Here is a 20,002-nt window from a genome sequence, read left to right on the forward strand (position 1 = left end):
ATGCTTAATATTTCTTTGCCTAAACATTAACATGAAGCTCTGTCTAGAATTTTCCTCAAATCAGAATTTACTTCTTACTATAGTAGAAAGTAATTATATACTTGAATCGACTCTATGCTGTGGAGCTGTTTTGGTAGTAGAAGTTGGAAATGAAAGGCCCAACTATGAAAATTCATTATTATAACAGGGTACTCACTCTAGATTCAGGCAACCAAAAGTTTAAATATGACTGTCAGGTTAAAGAAGCTCTGAAGTTCACTGATAGGTTTTTGCTTACTACTCTATCCTCATCGCTTACCTCATGCTTAGTATTTGCTCAATGAATATTTGTTGAATGAATGAATGAACAAGTGAATGAATGACCTGGTTCTGATGATTTATAGGTTACAGGAGGTTCTATTTAGTAAACTGAAATGAAATATGTGAACATTCATTGTTGGATAAATATGTATCTGTGTAGCAAAAATAAATTCTCTTGATGACTAAACTAATAATAGTAGTAATAGATAGCATTTGCATTGCCATTTTGAAAAGTTTTTATTCATAACTGAAGTAGAGATGGCAAGAATATTGAAATTTTTATAACTTAAAGACTATTTATTTTTATAATTTTTAGCATGAATATTGGACTATTCGTATATACAAAAGGTTGATTTTGTTTCATGTGTAAGAATAGTGCTAAAACTATCTAAAATGTTCCACCTGTTGATGTCATAAGTAATACTCATATCATGTATTTTAGTAATATGGTGAATTCTTTGGTAGATTCATGGGACGAATGATAATAACTCAACAGATGGAAGAAATCGTAAGGTAAGAATAAATTCAAATTATCTAATTATTTTTAAGTGGGAACTGTTTGGGGAAAGGACTAAAGTTAAAGGGAGATTAGGTAAATAAGCAGCATATCATAGGAAAGGGTTAATTTGAAAACATTTAGCATTTCATCTGCTAGGAATTTGTAGCAGCAGTAAGTGAGGATGAAACAAACTCCATTAAGTGATATCAAAATAATTTTCTAAGCTTATTTGTGTATTTCTGTTTCTTTTTCTAATAATAGCAGGTAGTAGCACTAAAAGGAAACGTATCTGCTTTTATTCAGATCCTACCACATTTAAACCCATAACACTTAAAGTCTAGAATATGAAAAATATTTTATGTGGTGTTTAACAAGTGTAAATGCTATGGTCTTCTTCATTTCAGAACCATTCGGTGCAACCTAGAGTACTTAGTGGCTAATCCAGAACTGCTTATGTACTCTTCTGTGATTGGTTTTTTTCGTGGTTGGTTATTTTAGTTTGTTTTACCTCAATATTCAGGTTAATTTCTGACACCTAAATGAAAGGCTTTGGGTCAGTTCACAGATTTGCTGATAAGATTACATTGTTACTGGTGACTGTAAGGCCTAATTTAGAATCAGTCTTAGAATCAGCACTTGAATTTCTAATCAAATTTGACATTCCATCTCTTTTCTAGCAACAGGTTCAATTTGTACTGGCTGCATGAAATTAGTCACTAACAGAAATAGTTAAGCATTTTTTAATGAAATTCTCAAGACAAGCCATCAAAAAATCATACATCAGCACTGATTCACATTTTTAATAAACATTAACATAGGAGTGTGTTCAATAAACTCTGTAACAAGATCTTTGTGTAGGATTCTTGCTGAATAACTGTGACTAGCTTTTATTTTGATTTCTATAGTGAGAGAGTGGAAAATGTGTGGATAAATGGTCTAAATTGCATTAATACATTGTGGCTAGTAAAGGAAAAGAGCAATTATGTTACTTCAGCCCCTAGAGTGGTTTTAAAAAATGAGCCATGTTCTTTACTGAAGCAACCAGAGTGAACTGATTATCTTTTAATCTGAAGCTGTCGTTATATCCCAATTTTATATGCCGTTGTGAGCTCAAAGTATTTCTATTCATCCTTAGAACCAACATCAAGTGAGAAAGAATTGTTTGATAGCTCCCGAATAGTTAGTAGCCACATTGATTTATATGACTCTCTGATAAAACCATGCTTGTTAACTGTATCCCAAACACCTGGTCCTCCTTGGTTTATTGCGTTTTTTACAGTATTTGGGTTTGCAGAGATCTTCATGAATGGTTCAGATTCTGTTTTGTTTGGATAACTGTGTATATATATATGTATGTTTCATAAAAGCATAAGGAATACCAACCAAATAAAGGCTTTTTAACTTGTCCATTACAGACTCTTATCATTTTGCTATTACTAAGAAGATACAATTTCCTTTCTAGTTATTCCTTGTCGTTTTCTATCTCCTTTATGGAGAGAAATTCAAACTGCAAGAAGACCCGTACTCCAAGAAGTGTGCAATGCAAGTACTCAAGTTGTACTGTGCAATCTTGCCTAGAAAAAGCACTAACATACTTTTTACATATAATCCAGTGTAATTTTAATTGTTCAGAACTCATGCATTTATATGCAAATTGTACTATAATTCATGTTTATATTTCATTTTAATTCTGTTTTCCCTTCCAAAGCTGTTTATTAATTTTACTCAAAAATTTTAAAATTTCATCTCTGCTAAACATTTTTAAATCACTGCTTAATCTTTGATTTATGTTTAAAATTTTTGAAACTAGTGGTTTTGTGAGTTTATTTACATGCATAATCTTACTTCTGAGCTGCTAATCTTAAAGTGACTGAAATGCTAAAGCGGGTATTGTTACAGTAACTAACATCATGATTGGCCTAGGCAGCTTTGTAGTAGCTGGGATTTTCATTTTATATGAAAGCAGTGTTGTGGCCATAGCTTAAGTACCTCCTGCTGAAGATGTCATTGTAGAATTGAATTGAATTTTTAATATATTCAATGCTTTTTGGTTATTTTCTTTTTTCCTTAGACCTCTGGGGCCAGAAAGCCTCTTGCTTCGTGGAGCCAGATTAAAAAACACAAAAGAAATTTTTGGTTTGTACACATTTAAAATTTTTTAATTGCTGATTTGTGTTGATGCTTTATATGAACTATTTTTAAAAGCACACAGCATTTGTGGTCTTTTGGTTGGATTATTTATTACTTAATAAATGTCGTCTATGATAATAATTTTCTCACAAAGATCATATTAGTGTAGTTTTGTGTTGTATTTTTTTGTTGTTAATCCTTGCTTTTGAGTAATAGGCTAGAACCTTGCTCTTATATTGTCTTTGTGGATTCTTGTGAGACTGAGTGCTAAGAAGATAATTCTAGCAGTTCTACTAATGGAGGATAAGAACCAATATAATCTGGCATCATGGTACAGTAAACCACTTTTATAATTCCATGCAGTTATTCCTAGAGTGGATTAATAACTGCTGACTCACTTATTCATTCAACAAGTTCTATTGACCTCTGACTGTATACTAGGTACTATTGGAACATATACTGACTAGATCAAAAGAATAAACAAATGGTGCTCTTGCCTTGTATATCTAAATTAATTTAGTACATTCTGAAAAACATCTAGGCAAATTGTAACGATGATAATCTTTAGTTGTCAAGTAGCTCCTTGCATCAGGAATGGCCCTTAGTATCCTGGCCCACTGTAGTACCCACTGGCTGTCTACAGCTTTTAAGGTCCTCTTCCTCATTCTCTTCTTCCCTGTGAGCTGTAATGCACCTTATCTCTCAGTGTTAGGCTCTCTGATAAAGAAACCCATATATCCAAAAATTTTTTAAAAAGGAAAATAACAGGTGTTAGGGAGGTTGTGGAGGAACTGAACCCTCATACACTGCTGATGGGAATGTAAAATGTTGAAGTCGCTGTGAAAAATAGTTGAGCAGTTCTTCAGTAAGTTAAATAATCACGACTCAGCAATCCCACTCTAGATGTATACTCAAAAGAAATGAAAATGGGTGTCCAAACAAAAGCTTGTACAAGAATGTTCATAGCAGCACTATTCATAATAGCCAAAGGTTAGAAACAGCCCAGATGTTCACCAACTAGTGAATGGATAAACAAAATGTGGTATATCCATATAACGGAATATTATTCAGCCATAAAATGGGATGAAGTACTAATACATGCTGTAATATAGATGAACCTTATGTTGAATGAAAGAAGCCAGACACAAAAAGCTACATATTGTATGATTCCACCTATTTGAAATACCTAGAATAGGCAAATTCATAGAGAGACAGTAGATTAGTAGTTCCCAGGTGCTGGGGAATAAATGGGAATGGGGGAATGGGGAATGTATGCTTAATGAGTACAGGGTTTTGGGGGGTGTGATGAAAATGTTCTCCAGTTAGATAGTAAGGATGGGTGCACAAAATTGTGGATGTGCTGAGTGCCACTGAATTGTACACATTAGAAATGGTAACTTGTATGTTATGTGCATTTTATCACAGTTAAACAAAATGCATAATAATGTGTTCATGACAAAAACCAGAGTAAATCTCCAGAGCTATTAGACCCTCTCATGTAACTCTGAATTTTAACACATTTTTCTAGCAGTAATACCTTCATTCCTGTGTACCTTAAAGAAGGGGTCCAAATTTTGGAAAAGAAAATGTGTATTTGAATACCTTTAAATAGTCTGTCCCCTGTTTGTCTCAGCACCACCTCTCCCTATAGTACTATTCTAGCAGTTTTCCCACATTTCTATAATTTCAGTGCCCTTTGTCATTGAGTTATAACCCCTGCCTTTAAGGAATAATTCTAATGATAAAAATTCCAGGACAAATCTTTAAGAAGAGGGCATGATGGTCCTACATTACTTTTCTTTTCTTTTTTTTTTTTTTTTTTTTTTTGTCGTTTTTTCGTGACCGGCACTCAGCCAGTGAGTACACCGGTCAGTCCTATATAGGATCCGAACCCGCGGCGGGAGCGTCGCCGCGCTGCCAGCGCAGCACTCTACCAAGTGCGCCACAGGCTCGGCCCCCTACATTACTTTTCAAATCTCACTATTTAGAGATAGAAATGAACATATATTGATCATCTATCTGTTTCTAGGCATCTTGCTAATTTTTCATACAGACATCACTACAACTATATGAGGTATTTTTTCCTGTTTAAAGATGGGAAAATTGAGACTCAGAAAGAGTACTTACCCAAAGATGTAGAACTAAAAGGTGGCAGAGCTAGCATTCAAACCAAGGTCTAACTGCAAAGTTTTTTTTATAAGGTTGGTCTTACCTAATTTCATTCATTCCCCAGTTTTATTCCCATTATTACTGTCATACTCATATCCAAGTAATTCACAAAGGCACAAACTTTTTAAATATCACTTTCTTTATGTTTACTTGATTTTTTTCTGACAGACTTCCATATACTCTCTCCAGTGCTTATGGAATGATGTCTACACTCCAGGTTCTGGTATTCACGGCCTTTCACACTCTGGCCCCAGTCCATTGTTCCAACCTAACAGAAAGCGTTTTTCCATTTCTGTCTTTGTTAACACTGTTTGTTCTCTCTATAATGGCCTTCCCTGCCATCTTTATCTTTCCAACTGTTTTTCCTCCATCAATTCCAACTCAAATAATATATCTTTCATTTAGATATCTGTTATAACTCAGAAACAGAATCCCTGTGCCCTCCCCCATTCAGCAGGTTGAGCGACTAGAGATCCCCAATATTGGTCTTGAGAAGCCTTTAAAAACTCTGAAAAGGCTGGAAGGAAAGCCAAATTATAGCACTGTCTAACAGTACACTTTCTTAGAAGCTTTCATGCTAGTGAGAACATTTATTTCTTGTGAAACATGCTAGAGGATTACTTTAAAAGACAGTTTTTTTTTGTTTTACAGGTGTTGCTATATACACCGGAATGGAAACTAAGATGGCGTTAAATTACAAGAGCAAGTCACAGAAACGATCTGCAGTAGAAAAGTAAGAAAACTGTCTATTTTTATTTATTTACACATAATTATTTATATTTATTCATATATGCATAAAATATTATGTGTACAAAAATATATATGTTAAGTCAAGTAAGAAAGATGATATCCTTGGGGACAGGGTTAGTTTTTTTATGTTTTTGTGTACAGTTAGCATTTTGCATAGTGTTTAACATATAATAGTCACTAAAGTATGACTTTAAGAATAAAATACTGATAGGTAAATGGTGGAATCACTTAATTAAACTAACCTTCCTGCAGATAACAGAAAAAATACTTTTTAAAATAAACAACTATTTGTAAGTACTGGAGAGTGACAGAAGCAGACAGAACTGGCAAGGAGTCTAATCCTGAAAGATGGCAGCAGCAAGGGGAAAGATTTAAGAGTGCAGCTTTTTGCCTGAGGGTACTCCTCAATTTGTTTGCTGCTTGGAACATCAAAAAGTCTGAGCTTTACTGGATTGAGGTATCAAAGGACAAGGTTTAAAGAGCAGCTAGAAAGTTAGGGGAAAATATGTAATGGAGAGAGTCACAGAACAAAATGAACTTCAAAACGTGCACATAAATTCTGCCAAAGTCTTTGGCTTGCTGCTAGAACTGTGCATGTGCTAGGGAGACCCCAGTGAGCTTGGCCAAAAAGAAAAAAAAAAACAGCGGCAGAAAGCTTGAAAGAACTGAACAGAGAATTTTGCTGCTTCCCATTGCAGTGGTGACAGAGTTTGGTGTTTGAGCCCAGCCAAGTTAACTGCAGACTGGAATAAAAATCAGTACTCTTCTGAGGAACATACAAGAATACAACTCTCTGCAACCTATTATTTATAAAGTCCAGTATGCAATAAAAAATAAACAAACACATGAAGAAAATGTAACTCATACTTAAAAAGTGCTTAGTAGAAACTGTCTCCAAAATGATCTAGATCTTGCAGTTAGCAGCTAAGAACTCTAAATTGGATGTTCTAAATATGTTCAGGGACCTAAAGGAAAATATGAATGAACATATGAGAAGAGTCAACAGAGAAATGGAAACTATAAAAAAGAATAATAAAATTGATAAATCCCTACCGATACTAAAGGGAAGAAAACAGAAGTGGTAGAAGAGGGAAAAAAAATTAAACATTACCAATATCAGGGATGAAAGAGGGGAAAATCTCTGCAACTACCACACTTATCAAAAGATGATAAGAAAATATTATGAACTTTATGTCACTAAATTTTACAACTTAGTGAAATGGACAGATTCTTTGAAAACACAACCAGCTTACCAAAATTGACACAGGATGAAATAGAAAATCTGAATAGCCTTATATCTATCAAAGAGATTTAATTTAATTTTAAAAATATCTCCACACAAAAGGATAGTCTTTTCAACACATAGTGCTGGAACAATTGGATATCCATCTGCCAAAAACTGAACCTTCATCCTCACCTCCCACCATATACAAAAACTAACTCAAAAAAATTGAAAAAAAGAGAAACTAACTCAAAATGTAAGACCTAAACATAAGAATTAAATCCATAAAACATTGGAGAAAACTTTTGTGACCTTAGGTTAAGTAAAGATTTCTTAGATAAGAAACACACAGGGCTGTCCAGTTAGCTCAGTGTTAGAGCATGGTGTTATAACACCAAGTCAAATGTTTGGATCCACATACCAACCAGCAGCCAAAAAAAAGAAAGAAAGAAACATACAGAAAAGGAACCAAAGAAACTGACAATTTAAACTTCATTAAAATTTAAAGTGTCTACACTTCAAAAATCTTTGTTAAGAAAACCAAATAAGCCCTCCACCCAGAAGCAGGCAAGAGAGCACACCCGGGGTCCTAGACAGGAGCCAAGGGCAGCACCCCCCCACCCATAAGCACATAAGAGAGCATGTCAAAAACACCACTTCCACGCGGGTGGCCCTCTAGCCACCACCACAGCCATGGCTGTCACAAAAGCAGCTCACCACCATAGTGGTAGCCACTACCACCATGCAGGTTATATATGGTGAGTTGACTTTCAATCAAAGCATTAAGTCAATTCAATAAGAAAATGATTCAACAAATGATGCAGCAGCAATTGGATATACATAAGGGGGGGAAAAATGAACCTCAACTGCTACCTCACATCACACTCCAAAAAGTTTTTCAAGATGATTAATAGACCTAGACATAAAAGCCAAAATTATAAAACTTTTAGAAGATGACTTAGGACAATATCTTTACAACCTGGGGCAGGTAAATACTTCTTAGGACACAACAAAAAACCATAAAAGAAATAATTTAACTTTCTTAAAATTAAAAACCTCTGCTCATCAGGCTTCATTTAAGGAAATGAACATACAAGCCACAAAAGTGGTTGACAATATTTAAAAACACATATCTGAAAAAGGACTTATCCAGAATCCATAACAATATGTTTTTAAAAACCCTAGAAATCAATAATAAAAAGAGAAACAACCCAATGGGAAAAAAATAGGCAAAAGACTAGAGCAGACACTTCACAAGGAAAATATACAAATGACCCATAAGCACATGAAAAAGTGTATAACATCATTAGCTATGAGAGAGATGCAAATTACAACTAGAAGGAGATACTAATATACACTTACTAGAATGGTCAAAATTAAAAAGACTACAGGTTCCAAATTATTGGTGAGAGTATAGATAGAGCAAGTAGAACTCTTCTAAATAAGTCATAGGTCAAAGAAGAAATCTCAGGAGGGAAGGAGGGGGTTGGGGAAGTGATAGGTCAGGTAAAGGGCATAAAGCAATATGATTTGTAAGAATTAATATGCTAATAATAAATTTTAAAATTTAATTAAAAAGAAAGAGGAAATTTCTTTAAAAATACCTAGAAGTTAATGAAAATACAGCATATCAAAATTTGTGGGATGCAGCTAAAGTAGTGTTGAGAAGGAAATTTACAGCACTAAATACTTTATTAGAACAGAAACAGCAATGTCAGAAACCAAAATTTAAAACACAGTACCATTTATAGTTGCTCCCCCAAAATAAAATAACCTGAGTATACATCTAATAAAATACATACAGATCTGCTGAAAATTAGAAAATGCTGAAGGAAGAAATCAAAGATCTAACTAAATGGAACAATATACCATGTTCATGGGTTGAAAGACTCAATGTACTAAAGACATCACCTCTCTCTAAATCAATTAATAGGTTTAATGCAGTTCCTATTAAAATCCCAACAAGATTTTTTTTGTAGAAATAGACAAGCTTATTCTGAAACTTAGATAGAAAGACAAAGGACCTAGCATAGCTAACAATTTTGAGAATGAAAAATAAAGTGGGAGGCACAGCCATTTAATATTAAAGCTTACTCTATAGCTACAGTAATCAAGACATTTTGGTGCTGGTGGAGGAACAGACACATAGATCCGTGTAATAAAATAGAGAATCCCAAAGACTAACACAAATATACCCAATTGATTTTTGGCTGCGGAGCGAAAGCAGTACAATGGAGGAAGGATAATCTTCAACAAATGGTGCTAGAGAACAATTGGACATCCATAGCAAAAAAAAAAAAAAAAAAAAACGCAAAACTTCAACATAAACTTCACACCACATGAAAAATTAGTTCAATTGAATCATAAATTTAAATGTAAAATATAAAACTGCAAAACTTAGAAGAAAACATAGAATGTCTTCAGGACCTAGAGTTAGGCAGAGTTGATAGACATGACACCAGTAGCACAATCTCTGAATGAAAAATATTAATAAATTGGACTTCATCAAAATTAAAAATTTTGGTGCTGTGAAAGACCCTTTTAAAAGGATGAAAAGACAAGGTGCAGATTGGACGTAAGTATTTGCAAACCACAAAACCCCCAGAGGTCTTGTATTTAGAAATATAAAGAGCTCTCAAACTCAACAGTAATACAACAATCCAATTAGAAAATAAGCAAAGCACATGAATACAAATTTTATCCCAGAGGAGTTACAGATGGCAAATAACCAAATAATAAGATGTTTAACATTACCTGTTAAAGAAAAGCAAATTAAAACCATAATGAGGTATCACTACACCTATTAGAACAGCTAAAAGAAAAAATAGTGATAATACCAAATGCTGGCTAGGAGGTGCAGAAACTGGATCTCTCATACATTATTGGTGGTAATGAAAATTAGAACACCCACTCTGGAAGACAGTTTGTCCGTTTCTTAGAAAACTAAATATGCATTTACTATATGATGCAGCAATTTCACTCTTGGTTATACCCTAGAGAAATGAGTTTTATGTAGACACAAAAACTTACGCAGGAATGTTCGTAGCAGCTTTATTTGTACCAGCAAAAAACTGTAAACAGCCCAGTGTCCTTCAATGGATGAATAGGTGAATAACCTCTGATACATCTATACAATGGAACACTACTCAGCAATAAAAAGGAATGAATTATTAGTACATGCAACAGCCTGAATGGACCCCAAAGTCATTTTCCTTCCTAAAAAATGTCAAGCTCAAAGATTACATGCTGTATGTTTCCAATTGTATAACATTCTCAAAATGAAAAAGCTATTGAGATGGGGAACAAATTAGTGTTTGCCAGGGGGCAGGGATGTGGTATGGAATAAATATGAATATAAAGAGGTAGTAATGGCATAAGGGAGTTCTTTTGTGGTGATGGAACTATTTTGATAGTGGTGGTTATGCTAATCTAAATATGGGATAAAGTTGCATAGAACTGTACACACACATGCAAATGAATGCAGATTTTTTAAATGTTAAAAGCTAATCAGTAGTTGAGTTCACAGTAGTGTGTCAACGTCACTTTCCTGGTTTTGATATTGTACTACAGCTAGCTAAGATGTCACCATTGGGAGAATCTGGGGTAGGGGTTACATGGGACTTTTTGTACTATTTTTGCAACTTCTTGTGAGTCTGTAATTATTTTTAAATAAAGAGGTTTTTTTTAAGTATTTAATGAAATGACAAGATAAGAAAACCACAAAAAAAAAAAAGAATTAAGTGGATAATTAGAATTGGGGGAAGTATAGATGAAATAAGAATGGTAGATGTTGACTGATATTAAAGCTATGTTGGGCACATGGGGTTTCATCATAGTATTCTGTTTAATTGCATGTGTTTGAATTTTTTGTGATAAAAAGTTCTTTGTATCAATTTATGTTTTTAAATTTAAAATCAAAGATTGTGTGCTCACTTCAGCAACACATATAAGTGAAAGTGGAATAAACAGAGAATATTAGCATGGTCCCAGTGCAAGAATAACATGCAAATTTATGAGGTGTTCCATATTTTAAAATACATTGTGAGAAACAAAATAAAATAAAATAGGAGACTTGTAATATTAAGTTGAAACTGGGAGGGGACATCAGTGAGAATTATTAACTGTAAGAGACCTTGAAATTATTGGCTAAATTTGGCTTGAGATAACTCTGTCTAAAAATATTTATTGAATGTTATTTTGGATCTATTTTCTGAGATGCAATTCCTTCTCCTTTTGGAGTTTCCATTCAAGTTGGAAGTTAAAACTAATACACAATAAAAATATAGAAAATAGTTAAGAGCTGTGGTACTAGTTTTAAATTTAAATAAGACAAAATTTAATATAAAGTTATTAGGACAGACTTCAGGAAGGAGATGGCTTTTGAGGTAAATGTTGAAAAATAGGTTAAATAATATAGGCAAAAGGGAGTGTGTTTCTGATGAGGGAAGGCAAGAACAAAGAGAGAAAGAGGCATTACTGGAGAATAACAAGGAGACATGCCTAGCTGAGTGAAAAGAGGTTGGAATTTGGAGTCAAACAGACACAGATTTAAACTTTAGATCCCCTATTTATTAGCTATGTGGCCCGGGACCAGTTGTTTCATTCCCATGTGCCAAGTGCTCTTATCTGTAAAAATGCAAACAATACTGTAGGTGAAGAGCTGAACACTGTGCCTAGCACATAATAACCAAACAAAAACCAGTTACGTTCTTGTGTCCCTTACTCCCCTCCTACTCTCACTACAGGATAGAATTTATGTTGGAGGATAGTGGAATATCAACTTATTGCTTAGTTAGATAAAGGCCTAGGGAGAAAAATTCAAATTCAGGGATTTTTCTCTTTAAGGGTTTTTACAGACCGCCCGGAAGCTGGCAAGGAGTATGCCCAGGGTCCTAGGCAGGAGCCGAGGGCAGCACCCCTACCCAGAAGCAGGCAAGGAACATGCCAAAAACATCACTTCCACATGGGTGGCCCACCACAGCCACCGCCACAGCCACCATGCAGGCTGCCCACCAGACACTCAACTGCATTGATACAAAGAGAGTCACCAGGTGAGACTGAAAAAAGGAGAGGACATCTCTCTCCTCAAAGTCCACTCCAGAGTAATAGAAGAAGCAACTGCTCTACCAGATGACCAGACGCCAATGTAGAGATACTAGAAATGTGAAAATCCAGGAAAATATGACACCACCAAAAGTATACAGTAATTCTCAAATATCATACCCTATAGAGCAGAAAACCCTTGAAATGACTGAAAAAGAATTTCCAGCAACAATCTTAAGGAAACTCAGCAAGATATGAGAAGACTCAGTTAGACAACGTAATGTAGTAAGGAAAAAAATCCAGAATATGAAGGAGGAAATTTACAAAGAGATCAATACCTTAAAAAAGAATGTAGCGGAGCTCTTGCCGTCTCTTAAGGGAGGACCGCTGCTGGTGGCCGGTCGTGGGGGCTGACCGCCACTTTGTCCTTGGCAGGAGAGGCTGCCTCATTTACAGGCAACAGCTTTGAAGTATGGAGCAGGAAAAGAACTGTTTCTTAGCTGCAAAAGCAAGTCTCTAAACAGGGAACACGGCGCCGGGGCTGCTGTTGATGCTGCCAAAATCCCGGAGGCCGAGGCTGCGCTGAAGGCGGCCAGCTGCCCTATTCAGGATTTGAAGTTTCAGGCCAGCATAAAAGAAGATTCCTGGGAGCGCCCGAGCCGCGCCGCAGGACCGAGTGAGCAGCCCAAGGCGGTGGCGGCCAAGAACAGGGATGGCGACGACACAGAGGCAGAGAGAGAGCTGCCCGACCCGGCACAGCCCCGTGAGTGACCCCCGGCCCAGCCCTGCTTGGGGGGCGGACACCCGCCCGGCTTCCGCCTGCCCCACTGGGCCACTCACCAGCCCCGGGGCTGCCTCCATTTTCTCAGGTGGTGGCGGCTCTGGCCCAACTCAGCCAAGCCTATCCTCCTCGCCCGGCTCAGCTCCTCACTGAGCCTTCCAACTTGCTTGCCCCGGCGTGGGGCTTCCCGGGGCCTGCGGGCCGGCCTCCCCTCCGACTCCCTCCATGGTTCTCTGGCAGGGCTGGTGGCGTGGGGCGTCCCTGGTCAGCGTCGGGAGGGCAAGGAAGTACGGGCTGGGCTGACTGTCACTCCAGTGCACCCTGGGCTTCGGCCCCCAGTAAACTTCCTGTTACCGGGAGGCAGATACCATCTCTGCGGCCACCAGTTTGGAAAAATGCCTAACCGATTTCTGGTTAGGAATAGTGTGATCGGAGAGTTCCTGAGTTCGTTTGAACCTGCCGGAGAGCTGACTGCAGGCAGGCACCGGACTTGGTCCGCGCCGGGGGGATTCAAAGGTGAACCGTGCGCTGCGGGCTTCTCCCCCGAGGAGCTCACGCTCTGGTGTGGGATATAAGACAAGTACACAAATAACCGCGATACCAGGAGGAAGGTGATAAGTCCCTAGAAAGATCTACACAGTGCTACAAGGGCACCTAGAGTGACCGGTCGTCTGCACCTAGCAGAAACCTGGTAGACTTCCTGGGCGAAGCGGTGCCGAGCAGGGTCTCGAAGGCCCGGCCGATAGACAAGGGTTGCAGAAGACACGTCCCAGCCCAGCCCAGTGCGCACAGAGCGGGGAGACGTCCAGCTAGGAAGGTGGAGACTCGACAGAAACCACACACCCTGTGGGGTCGCCACTGCATGATCCAACAGCCTGGGCCAGAGTGCACGGAACAGGGAGAAGTCCTGCACGGGAAGTGGAAGCTCAGCAGAGACCACACACCCTGCGGTACCGCCCCATGATCCAGCAGCCCAGCAGAGTCCAAGCTGACCAGAGAGGTGGCTCCCCGGAGAGGTCCAAGACCCGAGGCAACCACACACACAAGGCACTAGAGGCCAACTGAGCAGTCACAGAGGTAGCCATACCAAATTGGCAACCACAGCAACATGTTAGTTAATAGTCTCAAACCGGTGGACTGTGAAACCCCCACAATGAATAAACATCAAAAAAAAGATACCAGAAATACAAAATATCAAGAAAGTACACCACCAAAAGTTAATAAATCTCAAACTCTAGATCCTATAGAACAAGAAGCCCTTGAAATGACTGACAAGGAATTTCGAGTGATAATTCTAAGGAAACTGAATGAGATACAAGAAAACTCAGCTAGACATCATGATGAAACGAGGGAAAGTATACAGGACCTGAAAGAGGAAATGTACAAGGAAGTCAATGTCCTGAAAAAAAATGTAGCAGAACTTGCTGAACTGAAGAAGTTATTCAGCGAAATAAAAAACACAACAGAGAGTTTAACCAGCAGGCTTGTCGAAGTTGAAGAGAGAACCTCTGAACTTGAAGATGGGCTGTTTGAAATAACACAAGCAGACAAAAAAAAAGGAAAAAAAAATCAAAGACATTGAAGAAAATCTGAGAGAGATATCAGACAACCTTAAGTGCTCAAATAAGTAGGCATTTCTCTAAGGAAGATATACAAATGGCCAACAGACATATGAAAAAATGCTCAACATCACTCAGCATCTGGGAAATGCAAATCAAAACCACATTGAGATACCATCTAACCCCAGTTAGGATGGCTAAAATCCAAAAGACTCTGAACAATAAATGCTGGCGAGGTTGCGGAGAAAAAGGAACTCTCAAACATTGTTGGTGGGACTGCAAAATGGTGCAGCCTCTATGGAAAATGGTATGGAGGTTCCTCAAACAATTGCAGATAGATCTACCATACGACCCAGCTATCCCACTCCTGGGAATATACCCAGAGGAATGGAAATCATCAATTCGAAGGTATACCTGTTCCTCAATGTTCATCGCAGCACTCTTTACAATAGCCAAGAGTTGGAACCAGCCCAAATGCCCATCATCAGATGAGTGGATATGGAAAATGTGGTACATCTACACAATGGAATACTACTCAGCTATAAAAACGAATGAAATACTGCCATTTGCAACAACATGGATGGACCTTGAGAGAATTATATTAAGTGAAACGAGTCAGGCACAGAAAGAGAAATACCACATGTTCTCACTTATTGGTGGGAGCTAAAAATTAATATATAAATTCACACACGCACACACACACACACAAAAAAAACCAGGGGGTGGGGAAGAAGATATAACAACCACAATCACTCGAAGTTGATAAGACAAGCAAACAGAAAGGACATTGTTGGGGGGGAGGGGAAGGAGGGAGAAGGGAGGGAGGTTTTGGTGATGGGGAGCAATAATCAGCCACAATGTATATCAACAAAATAAAATTTAAAAAAAAAAAATATATATATATATATATATATATATATATATATATACGTATATATTTTTACAAAGGCTGTGACCTGTGTTTTCCCTCAATACTCGTTGGAAACATGGGGTTCATTATACCATTCTGTTTATTTTGTATATATTTGAATTTTTAAATGAGAAAACATTTCTTTAATTGTATCAAAATTTGTATTTTTAACCTTGAAACCAAAGATGTGTGACATTAAGCTTGTCTACTGAAGAGAAGAAGGATTTTGAAATTAATTCCTAACTTCTGTGGTTTTGGAAAATTTACAGAATGACTTTTGGGCTTTGCCCTTCATCAGTAAAAAGAATGTAATAATCCCTTCACTTAGTTTTTATAAAGATTAAACAGTGAATGTGACAAAAGCTTTGTAAAATTTTAATACTATACAAATGTTAGTCCTTTTTAGTTATTATTCTTATAATTAGATCCTGAAAATGTGAAAAAACTTAGAATCATTACTTATGGCAAAAATAACTGGTCAAAACTGTCATTTACTATAAGCATTTTGAATAGTAACGTAGATGTAGTAATAGGCTGTAATCTGTGTGTTTTAGTTCTTTTATTGCTAGGAAATAGATTCTACTGAAATGTCATTTTTTGAAAACAAAGACTGTTCTTTAAAAAATAGCTACAGTAATACTTTCTATATTAATTTCTTTACTACAAGTATTAATTTACAAGCAAATGAGTCTAATAAAACATAATTGGTATGTTTTATATTCTCTTTTTCTTCAGGTCAATGAATACATTTTTGATAATTTATCTAATAATTCTTATTTTGGAAGCCATCATCAGTACTATTTTGAAATATACATGGCAAGCTGAAGAAAAATGGGATGAACCTTGGTATAACCAAAAAACAGAACATCAAAGAAATAGTAGTAAGGTATTTTATAGTGTTCTTGACTCTGCTGTAAAGGAAATTTTATTTTTTGGCACAGTTAATGCTTTGATAGTGACTTTTAATAAGAGGGACCATTGTCATATCCTAAAACCATTAGGACTGAAGGATGACAAAATTCATTGAAATGAAGAGTAACCAGTATATTTGTACTGGTAAGCTTTTTGCAGTTTATGGCATAAGCAGTTGTATTCCATATGGCATGACTTGAATAGTTAAAATGATTACAAAAATTTAAATCTGTCTATATTTGCATTCCACATAAATACTATAAATTTTGTTTTCTATTCCATTTACTATGTCATATTATAAATGAATTAAAGGTTAAGTTGATTTTTTTTTCAATTTATTTATTACTACTTTTTTATATTCTAAGATGTTGTGGAGCAGTTTGGAGGGAGGAAGAGAAGAAAAGGGGGAGGGAAATAAAATTGGGGGAGGAGGAAGGAGAGAGGGCATGATCGAGGCCTATGGCACCCCCTTCATTCCAGTAGGGGGAACCAGGGGGCTTCCAGCAGCAGCTTGCTCTTTGCTGGGCTGGGTGCAGATGTTAGGTGGGTGTGGCTGAAGCCCTCAGCACCCCAGTGCCCCAGCTTGGGAGCCCAGGGTGTTTCTGGCTTGGTGGTCATCACTGGACTGGTTGTGGATGTTGGGTTGTTGTGGCTGAGGTCCTCAGACCCCACCACTGTGGCTTGGGAGCCTGGGGCACTTCCTGCAGTTGCTCAGTGGTCATAGCTGGGCTGGTTGCGGATGTTGGGGGCCTGTGCCTGAGGCCCTTGGCCCCCCACCACCCTGGCTCAGGAGTTCAATGTGCTTCTGGCAGTGGCCTGGTGGTCATCACCAGGCTGGATGTGGTCATCAGGAGCATGGTGGAGGCCCACATCCCTCCCCACTCCCTGGCTTGGGAACCCATGGGGCTTCCAGTCCTTCTACCAGTGTTCCAGTCCTTCATAAGTGTTCTTTGGTGGTGGTAGACCTTTGAGGGTTAATATCAAACTTTGTCTCTGATCTGTGGGTATTTTGTTTTTTCTTTCAGTCTTTGTTGGATTATTCGCTGTTCCCACCACTTAAACTTTGCACTGGAACTAATTTATTGTCCTTTGGTTATTTCTAAAATGGGGGAACTTCGTATGGGAACCAGCACTTGGGCCTTGTGGTTAAGCTAAATTGCTGCTTTGCTGCTGATATTCTGGGGAAAGCTTTTTGTGCAGCTCAGGTTTTAATTGTTGACCTTGTAAGCACTTCCAGGTCTTGTGAGGTCTGGTACGTCTGGGTTGTATGGAAACTCTGTTCTGGGCCTGAGTCTTCTCTGCAAACTGCACCCCCTGCAGTTGTATATTCCTGACCAGTCTACAATGAGTTGGCCTGTGCTGACCAGAGAGCAGATCAGCTGTCCATGCTGTGCCCCAATATTCCCCTAGTAGGCCTGTCTCCCCCACCCTCTGCACTCCAAACACTTGTCATGGGACAGGCTGTCCACTGATCTGTTGCAGTGACTGACCAGCCTCTGAGTGGCTCCTTTCTTCAGATGTCTATGGCTCCTTGCTCCTATGTGGGTCCACAGGAATGCTGTTAGTGGTTTTGCTGGCCTGGGGGCCACTAAGGCCCTCTTCTCCCCTGCCACCTCTAAGCAACTTCATTTGAAGGGCACAGCAGCAGCTTTTGCCAGCTCTTGGTCTTTGTGCTCACCAGGGCCAGCTTAAAGCAGCCAGGGCTCAAAATGGTGGAAGCAATCCTTTCTTTCTCTCATCATGGCTTCTCCTGCCTTCATGAACTCCATAGGTCTCTCCTCCTCTTCCTCTCAGCTCTAGTGACCCTAGCTTGGCTGTCGTTGCTTTTTAACAATTGTAAATTGTTGATTTGTGGGAGTGACACTGGATACCATCTACCCCACCATCTTGACTGGAAACCAAATTGATTTATTTTCAGTTCTGTCTGAATAATTCAAGTAGTCTTATTTGCTGTCTTAATGGTATGATATAATATACAAATTATGTCATAAAGTTTTAAACTGATTAAATATGGACTATCAAAAGAATTTAACCTACAGTTCTCCAAATTTCACTTTGGATTAAAATATACATATTGGAAGACAAATTGGATCTCAAGAACTCACAAAGCAAATAATCACAGGGTCATATTTTCAGCATCATTCATAATTAGGTACTTTACCTTCACAGAATGCATACTGAAATGTGAGGCTCCTATATTATTGAAATAGGCTATTCCTATATAATCTATACTTAAGAGTTTTAATTTCTAGCAGTTTTAGCATAGCAACTATTTTATAATTTTTTAAGTTACATTCAATTTTTAATTATCTGTGATTTTGAAGGGTAGAAGTAGAATGGATAAGTACACTCCAGAGGTTATAATTATAATTTTGCCAAAAGTAGTTTCAGTTACACCAGGCTTTTTGTTAGCTTCTGAAAAGTAACAAATGAAGTTATTTGAATGTAATGTTTTCTTCCTTTACTTTGATCAAGATTCTAGTGAGCAATAAAATAACCAGAGGAAATACATTGTTAAAAAAACAATCGATAAATGAATTACAATTCATGGGACTTTTCTGTCTTGGAATACAGCTAATGGTCTGTTTAGACAAGAAACTTTCTGATAGTTTTCTTCAGAGATACTGAAGAAATTCTTATGTGTTTTCTTTTATCAAACAATCATCTCTTTTTCCCCCTAGATTCTAAGATTTATTTCAGACTTCCTTGCTTTTTTGGTACTCTACAATTTCATCATTCCAATTTCATTATATGTGACAGTCGAAATGCAGAAATTTCTTGGATCATTTTTTATTGGCTGGGATCTTGATCTCTACCATGAAGAATCAGATCAGAAAGCTCAAGTCAACACTTCTGATTTGAATGAAGAGCTTGGTCAGGTGAAAATTATATTAATATTTTTTCTAATTTGTTATTTTTATCAAAGTGATACCTGTACAAAGACTAATATAACAGGAAATATTATGAAACTTATACCAAAAAACATCCCTACTTTGCTCTACTCCTAATTCTTGTTAACAATTTTAAAATTTTTAATTGTTTCTTCCATTATTTGCCACTATATTTCTGTATGGTATTCTTTCTTGATTTTTAATTTTAGATATTATCTACTATGCAATATAAAGACAAAATTTTTTTAATTTTTATTTTTTATTATTAGCATATTCATTAGTATAAATTGTGATTTTTCTTTATGCCCTTTACCTGACCTATCACTCCCCAAACCTCCTCCCTCCCTCCCCCGCATCTCTAGTATCCTTAGGTTTGTTCTCTCCTTCTGAAAGTTCAACATATTGTTGTCGTCCTTTCTTCCTTTTTCTTTTTCTTTCTTTCTCTCTCTCGTCTCTGTCTCTCCCCCTTTCTCTCTTTTCGTCTTTCTACCTTAGCACCCAGTTATGAGTGAGAACATGCAGCATTTCTCTTTCCTTGTCTGGCTTATTTCACTAAAGACATAACTCTTACACTACTCCTCCCACAGCATAACCAGACACATACCCACTTTGCTTTCCCATAGCCCCCTCATATTTTTATATCACAATTTGGGATTTAATAAATATTTATTTATTGATATTATTATGACTATTTTCATATTGTTTACTAATTCCTAGTTCTTTGTGTGTATCCTGTAATGCTATAATAACGTTTCCTTTCTTATTTTGGTTTTCCCTAGAGTTACTTGTTCTGTTTTTTTCATTTGCTTAATACCTACGTACCACAAACAAGTCTG

At 37.3% G+C, this 20,002-nt stretch overlaps 1 protein-coding gene and 1 non-coding gene across 9 annotated transcripts in view; both read left to right on the forward strand.

Moving 5' to 3' along the window:
• ATP11B (ATPase phospholipid transporting 11B (putative)) overlaps positions 1 to 20,002 on the forward strand; it is a 129,500-nt gene that overhangs the window by 44,775 nt on the left and 64,723 nt on the right. For 5 of the 8 annotated variants that reach the window (XM_063104337.1, XM_063104363.1, XM_063104373.1 and 2 more), the window contains 6 exons: positions 766 to 813; positions 2,262 to 2,345; positions 2,871 to 2,935; positions 5,750 to 5,831; positions 16,099 to 16,249; positions 18,957 to 19,154. In XM_063104337.1, coding sequence (XP_062960407.1) covers positions 766 to 813; positions 2,262 to 2,345; positions 2,871 to 2,935; positions 5,750 to 5,831; positions 16,099 to 16,249; positions 18,957 to 19,154 — 628 coding nt within the window. The remainder of the gene's footprint in view (positions 1 to 765; positions 814 to 2,261; positions 2,346 to 2,870; positions 2,936 to 5,749; positions 5,832 to 16,098; positions 16,250 to 18,956; positions 19,155 to 20,002) is intronic. The other 3 variants (XM_063104383.1, XM_063104354.1, XM_063104400.1) reach the window with 3 other exon arrangements.
• Positions 10,996 to 11,102, forward strand: LOC134365495 (U6 spliceosomal RNA). Its single transcript, XR_010022113.1, has one exon. It is a non-coding gene; the product is annotated as a U6 spliceosomal RNA (small nuclear RNA).

This window comes from Cynocephalus volans, chromosome 1 (assembly GCF_027409185.1).
Source record: "Cynocephalus volans isolate mCynVol1 chromosome 1, mCynVol1.pri, whole genome shotgun sequence".
Taxonomy (NCBI): domain Eukaryota; kingdom Metazoa; phylum Chordata; class Mammalia; order Dermoptera; family Cynocephalidae; genus Cynocephalus; species Cynocephalus volans.